The 26,754-nt window shown below is 40.9% G+C and overlaps 1 protein-coding gene across 1 annotated transcript in view; it reads right to left on the bottom strand.

The window, feature by feature from the left end:
- slit3 (slit homolog 3 (Drosophila)) overlaps positions 1-22,926 on the bottom strand; it is a 266,848-nt gene extending 243,922 nt beyond the window's left edge. Inside the window, exons 1-2 of the mRNA XM_074674087.1 lie at positions 22,298-22,926; positions 5,112-5,183 (exon numbers count right to left, since the gene is read on the bottom strand). Of these exons, the coding sequence (XP_074530188.1) occupies positions 5,112-5,183; positions 22,298-22,479 (254 nt within the window). The 5' untranslated portion in view covers positions 22,480-22,926. The remainder of the gene's footprint in view (positions 1-5,111; positions 5,184-22,297) is intronic.
- Between the last annotated feature and the right edge of the window lie 3,828 nt (positions 22,927-26,754).

Raw genomic sequence — 26,754 nt, 5'->3', positions numbered from 1 at the left:
TTAGTGCAACACTGGATGGAGATAAATCTTGTGACATTGCAGAAGCTTGTAGAAACAATGCCACAGGGAATGTGTACTAGCGTGTCAAACCTTTTTTTTTTTTTTTGTTGTTGGAATTTTCTTTTTTTTTTGGCCAGGCAGTGTATCATCCTTCTTTCTTTGACAATATTTGCTTTTAATCCAAAGAGGTTACTTTATGGTTGTGCAATTTGTTGAGTCCAAATTTCAAAACGAAGGAATCTTATCCTTTTTGCTTATGGTCATTAGAGGAAGCTTTCGATACTTCTGTGTCCTGTACTGCATTCTGTAACATGTTGACTTCATATACCATCCATTGACATGACCACCAGCATTTCTGTCTGTAACCTCTCCTGCCTTTTTTTTCCTCACCTTAAACTAACAGATCTTAAATAAACAAATCTTTTTTTGAAACATCGATAAGTTTTAAGCTTTTCCACCAGGGTCTATGTTTAAAATTGCCTTACAAGTTGGTTTGTTAGGGCAACAGTCGGCTATTGAGGAATAACAGACTGTTGCTATGAATTGCGATCAAGTAACGACCAATCAAATAAAAGTATTTAACAGAGCTGTGCATTATTGGTTAGTCTTCTTGTTTAACATGGGAGTCTAAAACTTTCACAGGACTAATTATCACTAATTATGGGACTGTTTACGTATATTCATGGGTACTGAGGAATATTTTGTCTGTAGCTATTAGCCTTCATGGGAAGAATGTGAGAAGCATTAAACTACACGAAACGTTTCCCATGGGATGTATGTAAGTGCCCCGGAATCCCAGAGCCAGGCATTTAAAGTGCGTGTGCGTGCATATGTGTGTGTGTATATGTGTGTGTGGATGTGAGGGAGTGTGTGAATATGAGAGCAAGAGAGAGGAATGACAGGGAAAGATAAAGTCTGGGTAAGTAACAGTAATACCTTTTTTACGGCAGATAAGGCTAAAGGTTACACTCTGTGAGACCATGTATGCCTTTGTTCATCCCTTCATATCGTATGCACTGATGTGTGTGTAAGAAAGTGTGTGTATGTGTGTGTGTGTGTACTTTCTCAGACTTTTTTTTCTCCCATCTCCTCCTCATTTCTTTAAGAGATTTAGAGCAAGGAAATGTCACAGCAGTTTATCACCAGCCACATGAAACAAGCTGATGGCCCACCACACACAAATACACACATACACACACACACACTTTCTCTCTTTCAGTGACACACTCACAGATATATCCTCTTTTCCTAAGTCTTTCTCATCCCGTTTCAAGCACAAAAATGCAAACAATGAATGAATGCTTCTGTTCCTCTTTGTCTTTCACAGTTTAACTCAGACAAACTCATATAAAACCTGAAATATTAGCTGATGCAACTTCCCAAATCCTGAACAAACACATGCAGAAGCCTATTTCCACTCCTCAGCTTAGTTTGAGCAGAGAGTGTATTTTTATCTGCTGGTCTGGGTAAAACAGAGTGAGGAGGGAAGCTGCATGCAGCCAGCAGTGATTATAGTTATTACAGGCCTAACACACACACAGATACACACACACAAACACACAAACACTAGAACCACTTGATGCAGAAAAGTGAGAGAGCCCTTGGAGTCAATAAGGACAGCTGAGAGGAGGTGAGGAGTCACACTCTGCTGACTGCAGCTGTTTAGATATGAGACCAGAGTAAACACAGCATCAGCACTGACTCACTTTTCTCATCCTCCAGGGATTAATTCAGAGATAAAGAAACCAAAATGTTACTTCTTCGGCATGAAGTCTGTTTTATTTACTGTCAGCTATGTTTTGTCCACTCAAACTAAAATATGTTTACTGGTATTTTTCCATTGATATGTAGGGTAGGTCCTGTTTGGCTGTTAAAACTCTCTTAGAGCCTAAAAAGGAATCTGTATTTAAAATATTATTTAGCTCAGGATGAATTGTCATAACCCATGCCTATCCAAAAAAAGACTTTCTCTTTAACTACAGACACATTACTCTCGCCAATCAAAGATATCTCCTGTGGGGTACCTCAAGGCTCAATTCTTGGACCACTCTGATTTCTCCCTTAACATGCCACAGTTTGGAAATATAATCAATTAATTAATTGATTGCTTGTATGGCACAGAGAGGTCTGGCTCTTGGCTACATAGTTGACTCTAAAACATTATGTAAGCAAACTTGCAGCTAAAAAAACTCTGGCAAGTAGGGCTGCGCAATATTTGGAAAAAATGACATTGGGATATTTTAGTTTCCTGCAGTAAGTTTACTGTTTTTCTTAGCTGAATTCTACCTGAAATGGTAACAGTCTCGCACCTTTTTGCCTCTGTCTCTCTCTGCCTCTGTGCGCTATTTATGTTAGCAGAACTTAATTATGCTGATATTTATTAATCACTGATATTGGTCTATAATATTTCCCACAAGTGACTATTCCCACATCAGCCCAGACTTTCTAAAAACGCACTCCTGCACAGGGGTTCCATATTTTAAGTTTTCCTCTATGACCAAATAATACTATGGATATTTATCAAATATGAGCAGACACGCAGTGGCTCACAAATTTTTCCTCCCCCCATGTTTTGCTTTTTTTGTAGACTTGAGTATTTTTCCAGAGATATGAATCATTGAAAAGTAATGTTGAGACATTTCTAGAACAAGCATATCTTTGCAATATGAATTCTGCACAAACACATATCGGGATGGGGATACTAAAACAATACATTGTGCAGCCCTACTTCCAAGGCCATTTTAGTTGTTTTATGGCCTGGACAAAAAGTGATTTTGCCTTTCCTGCACCTGCACTGTGAAAGAGTCTGCCAGAGGAAACCAGGCAAGCCAAATCAGTACTTTCTAATGAATCCCATACAAAAACACATTCTTCTGTGTGAATCCTTTGGTGGTATTCTAGCTAGCATTAATTTCTCTCTCTCTGACTGTTGCTATGATGTTAAGTTGTATCTATCAGGAACCTTTCCTGCCTCTGATACCTAGACTTGCAGTCTGGCCGATGCCTCAGACAGCAATCAGATTAACAAACACATATCGTGACAGTCATTGCTGAGATTTTACAAACCATGACTCTGTTTCCGAGAATAATGACTCAAAATGTCTTGATAACCAAACATCACAGAACCACAAAATAGCTCCAGGAGTTTAGACATTTGGTCATTTCCGCATCAGTTTAACATTTTGCTGCCATGTGGTTGTTTCAGCCTTCAGAGCCTGGCTGCATGTCATCTCACGATCAGTCTATTATTCAACCTCGTAAATATTCAGTAATGGTGAAAATCAACTCTTTGGATGGGTCCCCTGCATTCTCTGCAGCACTGAAATCCCTCATTAGGACAAGAGACTTTATTTTATGGAGACCTGTTTCCCCTATAGCCACATACAGGCCTATTAGGTTAATACAGCATTTACCTAATTGCTCCAGCATGGAGGGTTTCTGTTTGTTAATGGGATTCCTTGTAAAGACACAAATATGGGTCACAAAGAGGAAAAAGAAAAAGGTCAGAACAGACCTGCTGGTACGTGGTCGAGTTAAAAACCGAGTCCTCCTTCAAAATGACTGAACAGGACGTTTGATTACGGCTTGAAAACAAACCACTCTTGTGAGAATATTCTGATGGTCCAGTTGTTGTGCTGAGGTATTCATTTACTTCATTTGCACAGCTAAAACTTCTTGGAAGCAAAGGGAAGTTTGTCTTGATTGCATAAACTCATGGTAAAGAATAAGTGATGCAGATAAGTTAGTGGGTCTCATTGGAGAGGAGGTGTTACAGAGTTTTGCTTAGTAGTTGCACGTTTTATTGATTAAGCAGTAGTTTGTCGCTAGGCAAGATTTTTTTTTGTACAGTCTGCCACTCCTCAAGAAAATCTGGTTTATTCCACCACTAACCAAATTGGCTGAAACTCGTTTCCTCGAACTTTGCATTTAATTTAAATCTATGTCTGAAGGATTTAAACAATTGTGTCCTGTGCAAAAATTTCACAATGGCTATGGATTGTGACCCTTTTCAAAACCTGACCAAGCATTGTTGGAACCCAAAATTTCCAGAGTTGATTGCACGGCGTACTTTGTTACATTTAAGTGCAAAAACTACGTCCTCGTTGGGTTGAGAAGTTTCATTTAAGTAAAAAATCAGGACAGCTTTTACAAATGGTTACACATGGGACTTGAACCAAACAGCAACATCTGGTTTGAAAAGTGAGGCCAATATGGAACAGCAGAGAACTGCAGTTCCTCAAATGTCCACTTGAGGTTGGCACCAAAGCTAAGGAATCCCCATTAGGTCCCATGTTACAATGCCCATTTTTACACATAATTTAACATGTCTGCAGCTTGGTTTCAAAAGAGTTTTTTGGTATGTAGCTCATTCATTTATTCCCTCACATTGTGAAGCAGGTTAATGTTGCTGAATCCCTACAGTTTGATTTAATCAAAGCAGAGTTTCTCATAAATTTGAACAATAAGAGCCATAGCATATTTGACTAATAGGTGTAGATGTTTGCCAGGATGCGAAAAATCCACTTCAACTCTACTTCTTTACATGTGTTTACATTGATCTGAAGTCAAACCACCTGTTCAGAAACCAATGGGTGACATCACTGAGACTATGTCCATGTTTTTTTATAGTCTATAACCCTAAAAAAGGTGTTCCATGTAAAAGGGCTCATCTCTTTTTAAGTCAGTGGTACTTAGTTCATGTTACATTAGGATTGTGCAGCAGCACCATGACATTGTCACTGACATAAGTACACAGCTTCATCCCTGCATCAGTAGTGATGTCATTTCCCCTATTTTGCACCTGTTTATGGCACCGATGCCTGATAACTGGCAAATCAACTTTCCACCACTACCACCACCCAACAAAGGAAGCTACTGCTTCCTTACACAAGCAAAGCTAACTCAAAAAAGATATCTGTTATTCTACCAGTTAAAGGTTTCATCATATGATTCATTATCAAATAAATTAATACTGCAATTGTAACAGGAAAAGAGGAGGTTCAGTTTTTTTAAATGACAAAAACAGGGCTTAACATCTCTTGACTGTTCCAGCTGCTTATCATTTTAAAATGTATCACAAAATTTTGGAGAAAATTAAAAAGCAAACTCACAGAATCCTGAGGTTCTTGATGCCAGAGAAGTCCACTTTGGTGATCCTGGTGATGTTGTTTCTGTTCAAATCCCTACAGAGAGACACACAGGGTTAATAACCTGATGAGTGACACCTGATAAGTATATGTGGTGAGTTACATTAAGAGCACAAGCGTTATATTGTCATTGAAAGCCGGAGAACACGCAGCTTTATTATGAAATGACAAAAAACAAATTTCTTCAAACACCCACAAAGTGTGTGTGTGTGCTTGTGTTCTTGTGCCTCTGTGTGTGTTCTCGCTCAGTGGATTTGGTGAATGTGGCAGCAGTACAGAGCGTGAGAATGCCCCACAGCATGAGAGCCCACACACATACACACATCCCCATTACACACTCACTCACAAATATACAAACACAAACAAACAGAAACCAAAACACACTAACACTCCTACCGTAAAGTCACCAGGAAAATATACACCTACACACACACACACACACACACACACACACACACAAACTCACAGAGCTCCTGCTGCTCTGAATTACGAGATGAGAACTTTCCAGAAAAAAAGAAAACGTGAGACAAAATTATTTTCTCTTTCCATCATCAGAGTTTTAAAGCTTATCAAGTTTCCTGGCTGTCATTCAATCTGTTTTAACTACAAGTACACAGTGTGTATGAACTAACTGCCTGAGTGTCTGTGTGTGTGTCTGTGTGTGTGTCTGTGTTCCCTGTTTATTGAAACGCTGTCGTACTGGAGGAATTAGGGCAAGGAAAAACACACACACACACACACACACACACACACACACACACACACACACACACACACACACACACACACACAAGAGAGAGCACGGACAAACAACGCACACACAATTTTCTCTCTTATTTAACACACACGACTCTCTTTCCCCTCTCTTTGTAAACTTTCACTTGCCCCTCTGTCGCTCACTCACACACACACACTCTCACACACATATATAAACAGTCTGGTTCTGCTGAGGCGGTCTGCGTGTGTGTTTTTCATAATACACCTAAACATTTATAAATCTGATTTAAGACCATCTAAGGTTTCAAAAGGTTTCCACAAGCTGCCATAGCAAAGACAGCTAATAAGAGCCATACCCTAGCCTGAGACAGCGAGGGCAGCACTTCACCAAAGACCAACATGGGGTCCTGGGTCCACCAGGGGTCCTTAAAAGGGTTTAGGTTAATGGTCAGTTAATAAAGACTTCAACCTTGGAATAATATAGCAAATTATCTTAATTACAAGAGAAATAAATACACTTTCAGAGTGAGCTCCCAGTTTAGCAAGGTTTCTGTTGGAGTGTTCATGACAGGAGAAACAGAGCAGGACAGAAAAGTATCACCACAAAATACCACACACACAAACAGAGAAACATCATTTTTATTAATTTATAAACATTAAGCCAAAGAATAATGTTTGATGTAAAAAAGGGTTACTCTGTTTTTGCTTATTGTATTTGTTTTAAAGATGTCTTATCCAAGTGCTCTCGCCAATCATGTTTCCACATGTAGACGGCATCTTCCTTGCTCTAAATGACAAACATACAGCATAAACTGTGGAAAATACAGCCACAGTTAGCTAGACATCCCCCTCTGGAGATGGTGGGGACCAAAACAGAGCAATAAGAACAAAGGCCAGATTCACTAGTAACAGCCTTTAGCCTATTTCAGACCAAGGTTTCCAGTTTCTCCAAACCTAAGGCACTAAGTTAAAAATAATTCTCAGTGACACAAATAAAACTGCAACACATTTCACGAAAGCTTTGACAGTGGAAAGCAAACACTGAAAAAGTTGTGTAAAAATAACCTGGAGGAACATCTCACAATTAGTCCAGTTAATTTTGAACAGGTTAGTCATGTATCTGAACTTAGAAGAAGCATCCAAAAACGGCCAAGGGACGTGATTCTTTGTACAAAAGTGACAAGGTCCAACACCCAAACTGGATGACTGGGATCTCTGGACCCTCATGCAGCACTGTAATATAAACAGTGATCACTGTAGTTGTATCACTGCATGGGCTCCAAATCACCTCTAAAAACCAATGTCTGTAAACATTGTTTGTTGCTTGAGCCATAAGTGTAGGATAAACCGTACTGTATGTGAAGAATAAACCATTAACATCATCCTGTAATGCCAAAAACTTCACTGGGTCTTGAGTCCGATGACTCAAACTATAACATTCTTTTAGAAATCATGGATACTGCGTCCCGAGTTCTACAGGGCAAAATTGATGTGTTAAAGATTTTATCATCGAGGGACCAATCTTAGAGCATTAGAACACAGAGACAGTATCTCTTCTTTCCAGTCACTAAACCAGAAAACTTTTGTGACCACGATGACTCTATCATCATCCAGGCTAGATACTGCTGGTTCTTGTCTCTGGCTTTTAATTTACACTCAACAACTGGCTTCTTCAGAAAGACACAGATAACAAGCCCCTTTGGACTATAAAATATCAATAGTATTGATTTATCATTTTCAGCTTTTGAAATAGCTTCATCTCGATTTGTTTTTACTTGTTGATTCGCAGTTCCAAGTATCCACTCACTCTGAATTCAGAAAACATATTACCTCCATCACTCCATATCAACATGTTCACTCCTTTTTTTGTCCTTCTCTCTTGGCTAGCAGAAGTCTTTCACTATTCCCTGTTTTCTCCTGCTTGCCTTCATCTATCTTAATCATCTCCTCTCCCCAGTCCCTGCTCTTTAATGTCAATCTGTCACTCCTTCACAGCCAATTTTTTCCCTATATTCCCAGCCTCCCTCTCCACATTCTCTTTCTCTCTAATCTCCCTCTTTCGCAGCGTCTCAATCTCTCTTGTCTTATCTTTTACTGTTTCACAGTTGACTAAACACTTTTTCTTCTCTTTTTCTCCTAATCTGTTCTCTTTTATCTCAATCTTACACTTGTTTCCACTTGGCTACATTTTTCCTACCCTTCTCTTTTTTTTTTTCTCAGCCTTCTCCTCCACTCTCCCCATCCTTATCTCCATCTCTCTTGCTCTTGTTCACAGTGGAAACTTCTGCTCTCACCAGGGAAACCGCTCCGGACACAAACAAATAGTGAGGACGGAGGGGCAGGTGGAGAGCAACAGCATCATGTTATCTAACATCAGTGACTTATAAAAAAGGACACGGCCCTGGCATGTGTAAAGCAAACTTTGTAAACAGAGCTGGTAACATATTCTTTTCTTTTAATATCAAACACAATGACCAGATTTGATTTGTCTACACCTACGGGCTAAGGTGGAGGAGGCGTTCCAGACATCCGCATCATGTGAGACCACTAGATTCATCGCGACAATGCTTTTCCCTGATAATTCAAATGACAGGAACTGACAACAAGTGTCACTTCTAGTGCTTTTCGATTTCCTGCAAGGCTTTCAACAACTTGCTTAGCCAGAAGGCTCCCAAACCCCAACATCTCCATGTCCTGGTAAGATAAAAGATGTATGTTCAGAGTTTTAACCACAGCACAATCTTCCCTCAAAGAGCCCCACCATTCACCAAACTGTTCTTCATTGTTTTCCCTTTGTCTGCTACAAGCTGTTGCATACAGTGCTCGACATGGCCTCGAATAATAGTGCATGGAGTAGTACATATCTATGAACGTTCAGGTAACATGCAGGAATACAAACAGTATGCTAGCATTAACGAGCCAAAAGTTGACAAAAAAAAAAAAAAAAAAAGCCTTAAAGGTAGGGTCTGCAGGATTTTCCCAAAGAACGAAATGTCAACTTTTACAGGAATAATCCTGCTCAATTCTCTCCAATGGCCCTCTATACATGTGTGTCAGTGTCTGTTTCTGCCTCATCCCCCTCCTCTGCCTATATGTTAATGTTTTGGTTGTTTTGGGACGTTACTGGGCAGAGAATAGATGTGGTTACATCAGCCAATCACAGCATGTTGATGAGTGAGAGACGCTACTCAGAGCAGCTAGGACAGTGAGCATAGCATGGAGGAAGAAAAACACAACCAAAGTTAAATGAAACGCCAAACGGATAGTGCATTCTCCCAAACGAGGGTGAAACTTGGCTCCACTTTCACTTGCTTTTGGGAACTTGGTGAGTTGCACGGTAGAAAAAGCAACGCAAGTTGGCTTTCTACTGAACAGGTATGTGTCAATTTCTTTGAGCTCTCAAGTCTCTCCCACATAGGAGCACAGTGCTACAGGTGGTTGTTTGGCAAGTGCGTTCACATAGTCACAGTCCAAAGCTGTGGGTGTGGACTGCTGCTGACACTAAGCCAAGGAGGAGGAGCCTAGTTTGAATGTTGTGTTTACTAACAAGTAACTGAGTAGTTTAAAGGTTGACTAATAGCAGCCACTGATGCAGTCGGTATAATGGTTTCGCCACCTCAGGGGTCTTGTGGCAACAAACAGGAAAACAGTTCAAAAATGTTCTGTGTGTATGGCGTTATCGACTGTTCTGTGCACTTGCTTGATTACAATTGGATGAAACAAGCTCCTTTCTGGGTCTATCTTCAATTTAACAGTCCAGAGCAGACACACATGTTTTTTATTTTATTTTATTCTATCTATTTACTTATTTATTTATTTATCTTTTATTTTATTGTATTTATTTATTTATTTATTTATTTGGGGTGGGGGGGGGTTGCTGGATGCTGGTGCAATTGCGTTAACTAGCATAGACTACAGCAGATTGTAAACTCATAATGTTCCAGCATTTGATGTGAATGAAGCAAGAAAATGATTTGTGTGTGATCACAGCATAAGAAGGTCACTGAAAGTGCTGCAGATGATTTTGAAGGATTAAATGTGATTTTTGTGTGTGTGTGTGTGTGTGTGTGTGTGTGTGTGTGTGTGTGTGTGTGTGTGTGTGTGTGTGTGTGTGTGTGTGTGTGTGTGTGTGTGTGTGTGTGTGTGTGTGTGTGTGTCCACCACACCCAACAGTAAAGTTTAACTCCAGTTTAACTGAAGTGACCAGCTGGCAGACAGACAACTAACGGATCTACAGAACAAAAGTTCAGACCACTGTTTGTTGAATGTGTGTGTGTGTGTAGGTGTGTGTATGTGTATGTGTACATGTATGTGAGTGTGTGTGAGACAGAGAGAGAGAGAGACAACAGGGCTGGACAAGAATGCAAACAGCAGGTGTTCCAGGAATTAATATACCATACCGCACACAAAGGCACAGAGAGCTCCACACCACATCCAAACCCAGACCAGTGAAACCAGTGAACCGTGAAGTCTGGCTGACTGGTGGCTTTACACACACATAGGTTTGGTGTGTGGGGAGGGGTTGATTGACTTACAGCACAGCTTTATTGGTTGGCTACACCACAGAGAGTGAGAAAAGACAGAGGAATAACTATGAGAGAGGAATGTAACATGAATGACAGATCAGGTGACGAAGACTCCCAGGAGCTTAATAGAAGGAAAAGTTTGGCAGACCGCCGCACTGAGGTAAAACATGAAATATGAACAGAAAACAGAATCTACATTTTTGACATGTGGGGTTGTTTGGTCTCTTTTGTTCCTGTTTCAGCTCTCCTAAACCCCTCCATTGTTTTCTTGACCTTCACCCTGTTTTTATTCTTATCTTCGCAACAATTAGGGGGATTTTACTGCAACAGTTTCCTCTCTGTTCTGTCTCTATCTCAGACACTGACATTTCCTCTTTTTTTCACTCTTTCATGTAGTGCATCCTTATCTCTGCATCCCTCCATCATTTCCCTTTCATCCTTTGTTGTTTTTAGTCCAACGCTTGGTTTCCGAATGCATTCCCTTCCTGCTCTAATCTCCTGTTATTTTCCTCAAAGCTCTTGTACTCCTTCACTTTCTCATTCCTCCTTTCTTCCCCTCCATCCCGCACTCTGTGTCTCACTCCTGAAGATAGGTATGCTCAATTTCGCTCCCTAAATCTCCCAGTTACGCAAAGAATCCTAATTGCCTTCTTCCTTTTCCTGCGACAGTGCGTCTGTCACCAGGAGCAAAGGCCAGGCGTCAAGTTGCTTCAAATGACGGGGTCAATCCACTTCACGTCTGGATAGGAGTCCAGAAAAACCTGTTCAGGATTCTTATTTTGTAATCACTGCTTCTTTTATCTCAATGGTTTACAAAGCACTACTTTAAAACCTTTTAAGGGGACTAAAGAGGATGCAAAGGGTCAATGCCTGAAAGCCTCACCATTCCAGTTTTCCCCTCATCCTTAATCGTTGTCACAGAAACACATCAGCATTGTAGAACAGCCAGTTTAGATGGGAGTAAAATACATCACAAAGACTAAATAAAACATAAACAAACACAAACACAAAACAGGTGCAAGTATTAGATATTTCAACTGAATCTAAACTTCTAAGTTGCAGTTTACATGTCAGGACATCAAACTTTCACAGAAGACGTCATGTTTACGAGAAGAAACCCTGACTGACTCCAGGAGGAGACAGAACTGCATGATCTTAGTCACAGTGTAAACGATTAAATGTCACATAAATTAAGATGTAATCAAAGAGAGAATTCAAAAGCACGTCATGTTCAGTCCCTGTCTCTGTTTGCAGAGCTTGTATTGTCTACGAGAGTCAACAAGAGACTCTGCATTTTGGAAAAATCACCGGTTTCGTAGGAGGTTTGATCTCCTGTGCGATCGTTCACTGCTGTTTTCAATCTCTGTCATGGTGATGCTAATATGAGGAGCACTTACTTCTGTTACATGACAGCTCTCTGGGATATACAGCAATCAGCACTGGGAGGTTTTGTACATTCACATCACGCACATACTGACAGAGCAGAAGGGCAGATGAGAGCCAGTGAGTACAAACACAATCATGACAGAGAGGTGGGGCTGAAGCTTCATCTGATGACACATCCTTTTCAAAATGACACCTGGCAGGTTATTTATCGGCCTCTGCCAAGACTTTTTACACTCAGTTTCTTTATATGTGAGGGTTTCTGAGCCAAACATCCAGTAAATAAATAAAGGTTTCTGCGTGTTACCACAGTTTATCCTAATGCTGTGTGGCAGCATTGCTAAAGAAGACCTTTGTAAATAAAGTGCCGGATAATCTGAAGAAAAAAAGCCATAAAAACCAACAAAATTAGTCAACCTGTTTCCCTCATGTGGAAGGAACAGTACGTACAGTGACAGGGGAATTCACACCGCAAGAGCAAACATTTTCAAACACCACAGTTAAAACTCTACTGAGAGGACAAAGCTTTTCCTGATGTGACAGCTTTACAGCCTCAACAACAACACACTGATCCCACTGTCTGAGATTGTTTCTTGTGTGGGCCCTGCATGCTTCTCGGAAACATTCTGACACTTGACATTTAACAATTTATCGGTTCTGCACCAAGCTTTGTCGCAATAACCACAAAATCTTTGTTTGTGCAAACATGATGTAAGATGATTTTGTTCATTTGAGATGTCCAGAGTCTCATAAATGCTAACAGAAAGCAAAGCACTGATAGGAAAGGGTCTACCCCTTAAAAGGAGCTGAAAGATAAGAGAAAATGAGCAGTTACATAAATAAAAAAAGAGGGACGCTCACTTTTACTCCTTAAAGGGAAATTTCATATCAAATTTGTCTGACTTTTAATCTCACTTGTTAACTTTATTTTAAATCTACAGTCATACCTCCATCTATCACCACTCCTGTTTCCTTCTCCTCTGATGTTACTAAATGATGCACACTTTGCACAGGGTGTTCCAGAGTTAAGGTACCTTGATGTAATCTGGTCTTCTGTCTGTTGCTTTGTTTTCTGTCTGCCACAGTTTATTTCTCTCTCCTCAGTGTTAACGCCACTCATCCTCAGGAAATACATAGTTTGTTGTCGCTGTGAACCGACGCAGGCTAAACCACATTAGGGAGTCGCCTGCAAGCATCCCTTTCTTTTAGAGCCACGAGCCAGCGGGGCTATAAACGGGCGCTGTATTTGGTTAGCTCTTTTCTTTGCTCCAGTTTATAGGGCTGCATTGCTTTTGTGTAGATTTACTGTGGCTGTGTGTTAGTGGATGGGATGGGTGGGGGTAATTTGGCCAGAGAGAGGCCACTTGACAAGAACAAGGAGTACTGCTTCCTAAACTGAGTAAATCAGTAAAGACATAGGAGTGAAGATGAAGAAAGTAAAGGAAAATGAAAAATTGCAGAATAAAGATGAACCCTCAGAAAGGGCATCCAGAAGCTGCAAAAACTTAAAACATAAACAGTCTGACACTTTCAGGCTGAACAGGAAAATTAAGAAGTAGGTAGCGCATATTGCATGCACTCAAACACTAACGAGTACACACTTACACAAACACGTAGACTGGAGGGGAACACCGGGACACACACTGAGAAAAGAAAGTCCCTGCAGCAGGGATATAATGTGTTGCTTTGGTGACAGTGGCCTAACAAAACAGTGGCATAGCTTGTTAACATCAAACGACTGCGCACACACTCGCACAAAACCAGACTCTGACACACAAACACACACACACACACACTCTGAAGCCCTCCACACTCAGGACTTCTGTTTGGTGAGAAAGTCGCAGAAGGTCATTTGTGACTCAAGGTAGTTTCTGTGTGACAAAGTCCTGAAGTTTCCGTCTACAACCAATCAAATTTTGAAACAAATCCAAGATCAATGTGTGTGCTGCCTCATGATGAGTGTGCACCGTGTGTGTGTGTGTGTGTGTGTGTGTGTGTGTGTGTGTGTGTGTGTGTGTGTGTGTGTGTGTGTGTGTGTGTGTGTGTGTGTGTGTGTGTGTGTGTGTGTGTGTGTGTGTGTGTGTGTGTGTGGCCTCATGCATATGTTCTCCTGTGTTTCCATGCACAAGCATTAATGTGCTTTTTCTTAATGTGCATGCATGTGTTAGTGTAATATCTTTGTGAGGACCCAGTCTTAGTCCTTGAGACAGAGGGTATTTTTGGAGAGTGCAGACATTTTACTTCAAAGAGTTCTTTGAGGTTCAAAAAATCCAGTTTCATACATGGCTGGGTCTTATTTTAGCAGTTTTGGCCATCAAACCAGAATTCCTATCTGTAATAATAAAACTATACAAACCGGGAGATGTAGTAAGACAGTTAAATGGCTTACAAAAAAAGCAAAGACCACATGCTGCTGGACAGTTAGATGAGTTGAAACAACCCTCAGGTTAGCAAAACTCTCTTTGAAGAGGAAATTAAGACAACTGGGAAATTATCAGCCAAATTGTTCGCTGAAACCATCCATCACAGTTAAGCTGCCACCTCTGGGATCTAGATTTGACCCTCTTTACATTCAGGACTTCAGCTCACACACAGGCAGGGTCAGTTTTGGTCTTAAAGGAAAATTTCAGTAAGCTCAATTCAAGCTCAACATCAAAATACAGCCTGTTGGATAACCATGAGCTCAGTGTTTGATCACCTGACCACTCATTTTCATGCCTGCTGGTGGAAGCGTCCCAAAACACATCATAGAAATGAGTTTGTGCAATTTAGTATTAAAATGGAACTAGAAAGATAACATTCGACAAACTCTCACAGATGAGACTCAAGTAGTCATCGACTACAGATTTCTTGATATTGATCAAAACACTCAACAACATATCATTTTCCTGGCCTGTGTGATAGAATATCAATAGTTTTGCAACCTTTGCATAATCTAAAACCAAAAAGCAGAAAGACAGACAAAGCTTTCCCATGTCCAAGAGGTAGGACCAAGGTTGCACCAAAGTTTGCAGAGAAACTGCCATCAGTGGGCTTCCCAAGCTGGGAGTTCTGGGTGATAATCAATTCCCATTTCAGTCAAGACCACTTTTGGCTCTGTTCTGGGAGCTCTTAGCCCCTCCACATGTCGATGTGGAATGCCAAAGCCAAAGGCAGGGAAAGCACACCTCTGTCTTTCAAATGCATACATGAAATGTCAAGGCAGGGAGAGCACCAGCAAAGAAACCAAGGGGTAGAGAACAGAGCAGAAAAGTGACAAAACATATGGTTAAATAGTGCCTAAATGTGATACCAGATACCAGAGAAATGCACGTCATGTCACCAGTCCATTAGATAACTGACGCCCAAAGAGTCACCAATAACACAATAACAACCAACAGTGTTGCAGAGCTGGCAGTGTTTATCACAATTTGAGCAAGGAGTGCTTCTCCACCACTACGTGTGATATATTTTTATGTACTGGTGTCAACAAATGTCCAAGTCCAGTAAAAAATCAAAACCAGCTTAGAAAAACTTGAGTGTAAAGGGTTAATTTTACTATGAGGAAGGGACTTGGTTTGGCATAACTTACATGTTTAAGGTTGTGGAGGAATACATAATGTTAGAGAGGGTCCTCACAAGTGCAGTACAATCATGTGTTCATTGATGCCTCGTTTAAGTGTTCATTCATGTATGTGCCTTATTTTCCATACATTGAGTGTGATTGAGAGTGTGTACATGTCTTTCCCTGGTTGTGTGTACATTGTAAGTGTACAGTACATGTTAATACAGCGTATGTGTGTGTATTTTAGCACTGCCAGCTTGCTCTGTTTCCCAGAAGGGCAGCGCCCGCTGTGAGTGCCAGCTGGCTGCCTACTTGGCAGACTGAAAGTCATTATATAGAAAGGTCAGCTGCCCGCACACTGGAGAAACTCGGGGAAGTGAATATCACCCACTGACCTAGAATCAGAGCCTAAATATTGGTTACCCTCTCTTGTGCCATTTGGCATACCATAAGTGAAACAAACATAGTTGGAAAGGCACAAAACGGTTACCGCGAGATGGCCGCAGATGATAGGCGTGACATTAAGAGGCTGCTCGAGAACAGCAAGCTCATTGTGGTTTCTCCTTTTTAGTTTAGACTTGTCTGCTTTAGCAATAACACTCGGCAGCTCCTCAGATGTATTACATCACCATCATACCCACGATAACAGTAAAGAAGTCTCTTTATTCAAGGATGGCTTTTGTTCAACTCTAACCACAGCGTGTGTGCTGACTGCAGCGTCCGCCATAAGTGACTTACATACTGTGTATAGAAGTAAGACTGCAGAAACTAAACACATTACTAATTAGCTTTGGGTATGCTTTCTATACGTATGTATACATTGTGAACATACAAGTACAAGAGCCTGGTTGATATATCTGTTGGCAGATATTACTGCGCTTAACTACTAACACTGGTTCCTACACTATTTATGCTTATGTATTGGTTCCAATAAGAAAGCTGTTCTTAGTCCAAACCAGCATCGGTAGAAAGTCTATCTAACATTCTTTAGTACAGTTTCTGCATCTTGGTTTAAACTTGTCTGCTAAAGCAATAACACTCAGCTGCTCTTCAGTTGTATTACATCACCATTATACCCTTGATAACAGTAAAAACTCCTTTCACTGACTGTCAGCTATTGTTCAACATCACACAGAAGATGAGTGCCTTGAAAAGTAGAACTCGTGTACAGAACGGTTTCACAAACATGTCACTTATTATTAGATCCCTGGTTTCCAAATCAGTTGGAAGTGTCAACACTACACCACACCACACCACACCACAATTTCATTTGCACCAACTTCGAATGAATGCTCAATCCACAAGCTGAATACGCTGCTTCAAAACCTGTGAACACCACAGTCCTTCAGTGATTACAGATTGGTTTTGATTACATCAAATTATTTTAAATTTATGAGACAGGAACTGTGTCAGCACAAATTAGCTCTGCTCCATGCACAGGTTAGCATCAAAGTTTTCAGAGTTTATATAGACACACACACTCTTGCAAAAAACACACACACACACACACAAAGATTCCAGTCCCACCATGGAATGCAGTTCCATAGCTGAGGGTGTGGTGGTTACAGCGTCCACTGACCAATCAACACTAAGCTTTGATAAGAGCCAGAAGCCGGGGCTGGAACCCTCACCAGTGCTTGTATACACACACACACACACACACACACACACACACACACACTCGTAAGGTCCTATTGTTGAGCTCTCCGTGGTAGGTTGGCACGCTGATGGGAAATGGGAGCTGTGAAAACTCGACTGGAGAGATGCTGCTGGCAAACTGAAGGTGTGTGGAAGGGTGTGTTGGAGGGGGAGGTGGAGGTCAGAGAAAGACTGGAGGACAAAAAAAACAGAAAGTATACAGGAAAAAAGTAGAAAGAGGGATGGGGAGAAATGACATCAGATGACATCAGATGAAGGAAAGAGGAATTGAAGTGGTGTAAAGATGTGGCTGGGAAGAGAAATAATAATGATGACAGAACGCCAAAACGAACCAGGGGAAAGGAGGGAAGGTGTTGCTCGTAAAACAGATGCCAAAACTTTTCAAAGTGCCATTAGCGCAGGAATAGAAAATAGGCAGTTAAATTCTGGATTAGGTTATGTAAAGTTGGCTCACGCTGCCAGCAGCCTTAAGCCTGAACCCATTCAACTGTAAGCACAGACGCTAACACACACGTAAAAATACTTATAGCAAGGGCACACATTTGATTTACTTGATAAGACTTAACCATTTTCATCCTATCTGAGGAAATAAGGAAATTTGACTTTGTTCGATAACTTCTTTGTTGTAATAATGCTTCTTGGCAATAAGTCTTGTGCTGCTGGAACACCTGTTTATTACTCCTTTAAATGGTGCCTTATTTGTAAGGAACGTGCATTTGTTGGATGAGCAGCACCCATGAATTTGCCAAACCTTCTCTTCCAATGCCAAACAGTTTGTTCTGCAACTGAATCTGGTTTCCATGCCATTAAAACCACAATAACAGCCGATAGTGGCTCATAGTTTTACATTATAAACAGAATTTTTGTTATATTTCTTAAAGTTTTGAATGCTAAAGTTTTAGTATTGCCCTGATGACATCCAGCCTGCAGGTGTAATGTAACTTGGGGGTGTTTACAGTGTGGAGCCAATAGCATGGTGGAGTCCTTCTTAGTTTGAAGTGTTATCTGCTTTGGGAAACTGTGAAATCAGAAGAATGTTCAAAAAACTTCCCAGAACAGCATGAGATTTTCCAAGGACATGTTGCTTTTTCTCTTGTTTTCCATATGCTTTCCATGACTGGAGAATAAGTCAACTTTTTCCAGGTTTTCCAGGTCCTGGAATTATCCAAATAATGTCACAAGTTTGTGTTAGAAAGGGTCTCAGGCAGAGAAGAATGTCTGTTAGAGCCTGAATATCCACTGTTACAACATTTTAGTAAACTCCTAGTTTTTTTAACCCCTCAGCACTGATTTCAGTCTTACAAATCCAAAATATGTGTAACACAAAGGTGGAATCATTATAGCAAGCTTTCTAACAACTATAAAATCAGTAATTAAACTACTTTAATAATCTAAAACCAGATTTTGTATCAATCTAAAAACACTGGGATTGGTACACCCAGTACATGACAAAAAGTATAATCAATTAAGCAAAAGAAGCACAGACACCTCAGAGCATGAATACTCACCCTGGGACTCCTTTAAACTATATTTTTCCTGATTACTCCCTACAGAGTTCCCAGGGTCCAACTTCCCCACATTTCCCAGCAGTTGGGGTAACACTTTGGAATTTGCACCTCCAAAAATCAACACTCCAGGGTTTGTGTGCCTATGCAATCCCTGTAGGGCAGGTGTGAATTGGACACAGGAGAGAAAAGCCTTCTCCCTGTTTTCCAATTCACTTTAGCCAGCATCGTTAAGCCTGTTAAGCCTCCCCCTCCCCAAGAAAGTCCTCCACTCAAATTAGATGCAAATGAGGTCTCAAGTGGCTTCCCAAGGAGGACATTACGGAATTGACTGGCCTGAGGTAATCTGTGAGGCTGCGTATGTGTGTGTGAGTGTGTAAATCGAGTGAACAGACGAGGCCACTAGTGTTTTTCTCTCGTTAACCTTTCTTAATGTTCTGTTTACAAAAGTGAGGAAAACTGGGCTCTTTAAGTGATTCATGCAGCAGTTATGACAGGTGGGCGCTGAATGTTACCCCCACCTTTTATTCGTTAAGTTGGAGGAAGTGAACTGGATTTAAGGTTATATACTGTGTAATAATAAGGGAAAGCAGAGCCTCAGCAGTTAAAAAGAGTTTTCAAACTTTACAGAGCCAACATTTTTCCATTTTGATTGATTTCTTTTCTGTATGTTACTTTTTGTTGCTCCAGATCTCCCTAAATCTGTGTCATGAAGTTCTCTTTGACCAAACAGTGATTTTCTCCATTTGTTTTCAGAAACCTCTGCAGAGTCAGCCTGAATTTGTTTGATTCAGAGCATGTGGCTCCGGAGAGTGATAAAGCGAGCGGTGGAGCTGTAGTCAAAAAAGATTTTCCACCCGAGATAAGGCTGCAGTCATGTCTCTTACTCCAACGCCACATGTTTTGTGGTTTTGTTGCATAGTATTCTGGTGTGGTTAGACTCCTATTGGAAGAGAGAAAACTTTATCCTGTGTGCTCGATAGATTTCTCAGTATGTAACCGAACATGTCTGTGAAATGTTGAGTCTCAAAGGAATCGTTTGCTGAGAAACCACATGATACAGAAACTACAGTTAAAGCAAAGGTTCAAAGGGCACATAGCAATGAGTATTTGGCCCAAAGTGATGATTTCCATGCATATTTTGATGCTTATTTTCAAGGATTTTCATTCATCACTGGAATCCGAAGCACGTGTTTTGAATTTGAGCTACTACAACCCTCATTAAAGGGAAAGTTTTCTAAAGTTGCATCCTAAACCATCCTAGTTTAAGCACTTGAGACTGAAAAAATTATCTTTTAAGACAGTTCCTCCAAGTGCTCTGCTCTGCTAGCCAAATTGATGCATACCAGTGTCCAGCCAGTAACCTCAATGTTGCGACATTTGTATATACCTCTCTGCCAGGAAACTTCTGAAAAAACACATTCAATAAATTTAGATATATTCATGACTCTGAGGTCAAACATTACGTTGATTGCCAAATTTTGTTGCCATGAAACTGTTCCTTCAAGCCCCAATATTGACACTGTCATAACAAACGCGACACAAACCTTTTGCATGACGATGAAAACATATTAGTGGTAACAGACTGATGAGTTCATGAATGTTTTGAGACTCGTTTGGCTCCATTAGCCTGCTTTCAATCCAAATTTTCTCTTTCAGAATGCAAAAAATAGTTTAAATTGGTGAAATCTGAAAGGGGGAGAGATACTGGGTGTTTGAAATCACTGATCAGGAAAGATAATTTGATTTTGTGGTAAATTATACCCATGATTTTCAGCTTCTCTACACCACTGGATGTTGAAAAGCAGTAGGAGAATTTGGAAAACTTCACTTTAAGGCATTTTTACTCAAAACTTAACCAGCTTGGCACTTTTGGTGCTTGAATCTGTCGCCCACATGGACCTCCTCCCGGCAGTCAATTCCAAAATCCCTGCTCAGGGCCATAACGCGCATCTCTCTTTCCTGAAAAGTTTCCCATCTGCCGTAACCTTTAGAACTGGAATCTCATCCATTTTAATGTTTCCCATCTCAGACTCCCTAAAATATATCTGCACAGTGAGAGAAAGAGAGAAAGATGAAGGCAAGGAGAGAAGGAGGGAGGAAAAGAGCAACTCAGGGCCAAAGTCACAGCTGAAACACTGACCTGGATAAATCAGGGAAACATAAACACATAGTTTCTTGAGTGAAAGGGGAGGGAGGGGGCGCTGCTACCCCAAATATTCCACCCCAGGGACTCCAGCTTGAGGCAGGGGACCCCCTTATCCTGGCTCCCCATCACAGCCTGCTCTAATTATTTATTTTTCTAGGGTGTAAATGTCTTCGGGGGATTGCTGTGTAAAAGCCAAACAGGTCCTGGGAGGTCACTGCAGCCCGGTGAAGAGGTATGGAGTTTGTTGTTCACACTCACACATCCGCACGCAAGAAACCCAATCACACAAGCAAAGGTAGCGTAAACATTCACAAACATATACATGTAAACACATGTCTGACGACTAAAAGCCCATGCACAAATGCTGATCACATCCACTGAATACCCCCCACATCCTCACAAACACATGTCCCCCCATTTCCCCTCTGCAGCCTCCTGATTGTGTTTGTTGTCTCAGGGTTAGGTCTGTTGTCGATCCCCTGCGGAGCTTTGGGCTGCTCCCTTATCATGCATAATCGCTTCCATACCTCCACAGGATAAAGGTGTGTGTTGGAGGGTGCATGTGTGTGGCTGACGGGGCGTATATGTGTCAGGATCAGGATAGAGGTGGCAGTAGCGCCTGACAGAGGTCTGAGTCTGCCTTAGGAGTGAATATCATTTGAAACTAACAGCCACCAGGTTTGGAAGAGAAGCACTGAGAGTAATTGTTTAAGAGTGAAACCATAGTTAAGAATTTAACACTGATCACTGAAGCTTAACTTTAAGATCATGTAAACTGTGGAAAATGTTGGTGAGTCTTTCTGCAGAAGGAGCGTCGACGAATATGAAGATTTAAGAGTTTCACAGCTTCTTCTCACCTTTCATTCTGACCCGTTTAAAATCTTAAATACCCGCTTTAAAAGCTGTGTCAGGACTGTTTTCTTTACTGCCTCTGCTCTCTGGGGTCAGTGGTAAGTTAAAGGGCAGTTTTGTGCTCTCTTGTCTATTAAGTTTATTATCAAAGTGGCTGCAGTTGGTTTTATGAAGTCGCCACAAACAATACAAGTTGTGGAATCTCTTTCCAGTCATCCGCTTCAAGCCTCTAAGAATAGAAAGAAGCCTTCTTTTACCTGAATTGACTTTTTAACTTCTGTTGGAAAGGTTAGACTGTTTTTGTTCCAGTTCATGGCATAAAAAATCTCAGGTGTAAGAGCCAATACTGACATATTTTTTTTCTTAGGGACTGAGTCTTTGAATGCAAAATACAACCAGATATAAATGTTCTAAAATGAAAAAAGAAGTGTTTTTCTTTACGCCGACTGGAGCTCATAAATTCATTTTATTTAAATGATTACTAATTGATTAATTAGCCCTATAGTTCAAAAACAAACAAGACCTAAGTATTTTAAAATCCCCTTTTAGATGTCTCACTTTAAAAAACCTTCCAGTTTTCATTGGATATTCTTAAAATAATCAAACATATTAATATAAAAGTGGAAAGTAGCTCCTTCTGTTTCTTATTTGTCACCCTGAAAACCCCTCTCAGATAAGATGTGAACTTTTCCATGTAGTCATCAGTTTGCTGTCTGCTGCTGAATTTGGGGATCATGAGATAAGAAACAGCTGACCAAAAAAGACGCAAAGACACGAATGATAAAACAATTACGCTGTGGTGAATTATCACTTACAGGCGCTCGGCATTCCTCGGTATTCCCTTCGGCACGGTCTTCAAACCCAGACCCTGGCAGTCCACATGCGACCCGGAGCAGCTGCACTTGTGCGGGCATCCCGTCACCGAAGCGGTGCACAGCAGCAGCGCCGCAGCCAGAGCCCAGAACCGGCACAGCGCAGCACGCTTCTCCGGAGGCATGATATCCACTTAGATTACTTCCCAAGCGATGATAATTGAAAATCCGCGGGGGTAAAAGGTAGACGCTGTGGAAGTAAGGATCCCGTGAAAGGTCAAGAGAGGCTGCTCGAAAATTTAAAAGAAGTTGTTCGCAGAAGTTAACGAAAAGTTTTCTCTCAAGAGAATCGATCCGCGAGAATCTCCATAAAACGATCCCTTGTTAGAAAAAGAAGAAAATGAAAAAAAGGAGAAAATGAAAAAGTTTGTCCCTTTGAAACACCTCGCGTGCGTCACTCAAATCGATGCGTAAAAGTCACCCCCATTCACAAACTCTCAGGAAGAAGTTATCAGCCTGACTCCCAAACTTCCCAAGGTGAAATGTTCAGCTCGGGTGTAACCTCCTCCTCCTCCTTTCACAGAACATCCCTTTGCTGCCGGAGAGTTAAAAAGTGAGAGCTGCAGCGGAGTTGTAATCAGGAACAAAAAAAAGTTGAGTGCAGACGCGCAACTCAGTCTGGTCCGCCTGGAGGTTGTATGAGTGAGAAGCAGACAGATTTGTGCTTAGGTTTCCCCCAAAATCCACTCTCACTCCCTCTCCCCCTCTGTGTTGATGTCACCAGAAAAAAGCAAGAGCTCCTCAAACTTTCACTCCTTCCTTATCTCTCCCTCTTAAAAATCTCCCTCTGTTGTACAAACTCAGCTACTTTCCCACACACTGGAATAAAAACTTCAAACCCTCGGCCTATTCTCAGAGACATCACAGCGCACAATTCCCAGCAACTCGTCCTCTTTTGTCATGGCCTCATAGATCATCTTAATGATTTACTTTGTGATCAAATATTGGTTTTGAGCCATGTCTTTTATGAGCCATCTCTCTCATGCATCATCCTTAGAGAGTCTGTTTGTGGGGCGTCAGTGATTAATGCTGCAACAGCAGCTGACACAAATATGTGGTCTGATAGATCAATCACAGTTAGTAAGAAGAGTAATTAAACTTCATCAATCTTATAATGTTCTGGATGCTATGAAATCCACAATGACACAAAACTGCATCAAATTTGAACTCAAATTTTAATTTAAAGTGAGAATATTCCGTTTTTTTAGGTAAAAACTGTTGAAAAAGTTCATTTAAATCCTGCAGCTCCAAACACTTCTCTTGGCCTGCCTGTGTGCCCTTCTGCAGGTTGCAGTAGCTCTTCTGCCCTCTGTTGGTAGAAGAGAAAAGTTTTATAAACTCAGGGACAGGCTGATTCTTTTCATCCCTTATTAAATCAGTCCACTAAATTATTCAACTTAAGTGGGCTGTTACTTGCAAATCTCCAAAACATGGGAAGTTTCTTCATTAAAAATGACAGTTCACAAAATGCTAGAAGCAAAGCTGTATCATTTACTGTTTCATCCTCTAGCTAAAGTTAATAAAAACACCAGTTCTCCATCTGTTGAACTCACAACAACCACACTTAAGCTAATTTAATATCTTAGGAGTTCTGAATAACATCTCATAATTAACTTGGTTTGTAATGTTGAGTAATTCTCAAAGGAGCTGAGAAAATACTCCCATGTTAGACGGTGAGTATTTAATGCTTGTGCGTAATAATCTTTGGGGTGCGTCACCTGGAGAGTTTAAGCATTGAGCTAAAGCAAAGCATAAACTTTTATACTTTTAAAGAAATTTAACAGAAATAAAACCCAAGGAGGGAATAGAAGAAAGAGTTGCATAGCTGTCTGAATGTCCAATGATGTTGTACAGTCTAAACACTGGCAGCAGCCTTTGATTTTTGACCAATGATAACAGGACTGCAGCAGAGATCTTGAGATGTTAGTACCCGCAGAGGTGCAGAGAAGGGTTTTGGAAAGCTGTCATTATTAAGAACAAAGTGGATTATGTGCCTTCTCATCCCTTTTCTTTCATGTCATGAAGGGAAATGGGAAGTTAAGACTACAAACTTGTTAACAGTAACATAACATGACAAAATCATAAAGCTCAGAAGTCACTTCTCTGTTTTCCAAGCTTGGGGTGCGTGGTGCATGAAGCACAAGTCGCCAGTTAAAATATTAAATTTTTATCTAGATTTCTTTCTTACAAAATTGTCAACATGTTGAAATATCTCCCAAAGTTCCCTTCACTACAGAAGAAAATAAAAGCTGCTTTCAAATAGTTTTTTAGTTTCGTGTCAGATCGATGACTGCGGCTGTGAGAGCAGAGCAGCACAGATCATTTCCACAGCAGCCAACGGCAGCTCCTGCTGGGGATCCCCAGGTGCCTTCTGGTGTATGGGGAATTAAATCCCTCGAGAGCTTCCTGGGTCTGCCCCGAGGTTTCCTCCCTGCTGGTCATGCCTGTGGTGGCACAGGAGTGAGCAGCGTTTCAAAGAGGGTAAACCCGACTGCACTGTGGAGAAAACCCACTTCAGCCACCTGGGGTTGGATACTTGTTCTCACTACACAGAGCTTACACGACACTGGCCCTTAAATAATGTGCCAGCAGCTCAACAAAAAAAAAAACATCAAGAAAATGGAAAATATTAGCAGGCAGTACGTGGCTGCCATTATTAATGCAGTACAGAAAAGTTCAATAGCAAGTTGAAAATTTTTAATTTTCCAACAATCTGTGTCCATCACAGCTGTTCAGTCAAGTCCTTAACTATAAGCATTATTTGCATCTGTGGACCACCATGCCTCCCTATGCACTGAGGACAGTGAACGTTTGCAATTCTCAGCTTCACTATTCGAAAGAATTTTGTAACACACTCATTTTCTGCCTTTCGTTCTCAACGTGTGTGAGTCTTCTGTTTGCTTCTAATACCAGAGCTACCTTATGCACACAGAGAGGAAGATCTGCAAGCCAGCCGTACTGCCAAAAATGAACCAGTAAATACCAATTTCTTCCATGAGGTTAAGAGACATGTTGGGACACTGAAATAAGTGGCATATTGGAAAAGCCCTGTCCCTAAAAGCTTCGAGTCTGAACAAACAAATGTTAGAGGAAAAAATCACCAACACAAAAACAACAGATTGAAACACTCAAATCTAAAGAAGCAATCCTCGTTTTTCCTTTGGCAAACCGCTGCTTATGAGTGTATGAAACCACTCTGTGACGGCTTTGTTTGGGCTCACTGGGATAAGATGCATGTCATTAACTTTTGAGGTTGGAGGGTTTTGAAATTTAGCACAGGATCTTTGATTCATGATCCCTTCTTGAGTATTTTCTCCCGGAGACTCTGCTGCATTTCCGTGAATTAAGCAGAAAAACCAAAACCATGCAGACTGCTTTACAAAATGAGACACTAAGTGTTCGTGAACAGAGTTGGCAAACGCTGGACTTTTCACACCACATCACTGCTGCCACCCTTTCCCTCTTTTTTAAATTTCTTTCCTCAATTTTTGTTTGCCATCCCTCGGGTGCCCTTTTCAACCCTCTGTCTAATTCTCTCAGCTTTTAATCCCCCTCAACTTCCTCCCCTCTCCTTCCTGTCATTCTGCCTCTCATCACCACATTCAGCTTTTATTTCTTTCTTCCTTTCCATTATCCCCTTCTCACTTTTTATGTCTCTTGTCCCCATCTGTGTATTTTTATGGACTGAGAGACAGTGTGCTACCAATTATCGTCTTTCTGTGGTGCTGTACCAAGCAAGTGACCGGAGTAACAGCTGCATGCTTCACTGCATACACATGAACACACACACAGACACACAGATACTCAAAGGCCTGCTCTAATATCAGGCTGTCACACAGAATTTCCTCTCTGTTGTCTCTGCTGTCTCACACATGCAGAAGACAAAAATATGTTCCCATTCAGTCCAGCCCCATGAATTACATTTATAGTGCGCGACAATGGAGACATGTCTTATATCAAATGCTAATATGTGACACCAAAGACATCATAAACTTTCTCCGTAAAAGAGCTAACAACTTGATGTTTACAAAAAACTGACCTTCAGCTTTCCCTTCTTGATGGAGGAAAGTAGCGAGTACTTCTGATCAATATAATGAGAGATGGAATAAAAGGGCAACGTTTGGACTGAACATCATGGGTGAAAGAATTGTGGATGGGATTATTACTTATGTGAAATGTGACTGTCTTAAATTTCTCCTGGAGATTTTTTGGTTTGGCGAAATAATGTTGGTTCACCAAAGCTTGGGAAGGCTTCAAATGGCAAATATCCGATATTAACCTTTCAGCATATCAGATTTTCAACTCATGATTTAGTTTGACAGCTTTAGAAATCGTAGGTCATTTTCACATGGAAGCTAAATTTATTGTATGTTTTGGATGCTGCACTTTATCCGACCGTC

The sequence above is a fragment of the Halichoeres trimaculatus genome, unplaced genomic scaffold, assembly GCF_033239565.1.
Source record: "Halichoeres trimaculatus isolate MK-OKI-2021-1 unplaced genomic scaffold, fHalTri1.1 fHalTri1_scaffold_7, whole genome shotgun sequence".
Taxonomy (NCBI): Eukaryota; Metazoa; Chordata; class Actinopteri; order Labriformes; family Labridae; genus Halichoeres; species Halichoeres trimaculatus.
The sequence above is the reverse complement of the archived record's forward strand: the minus strand, read 5'-3'. Positions and strand labels throughout refer to the sequence as shown.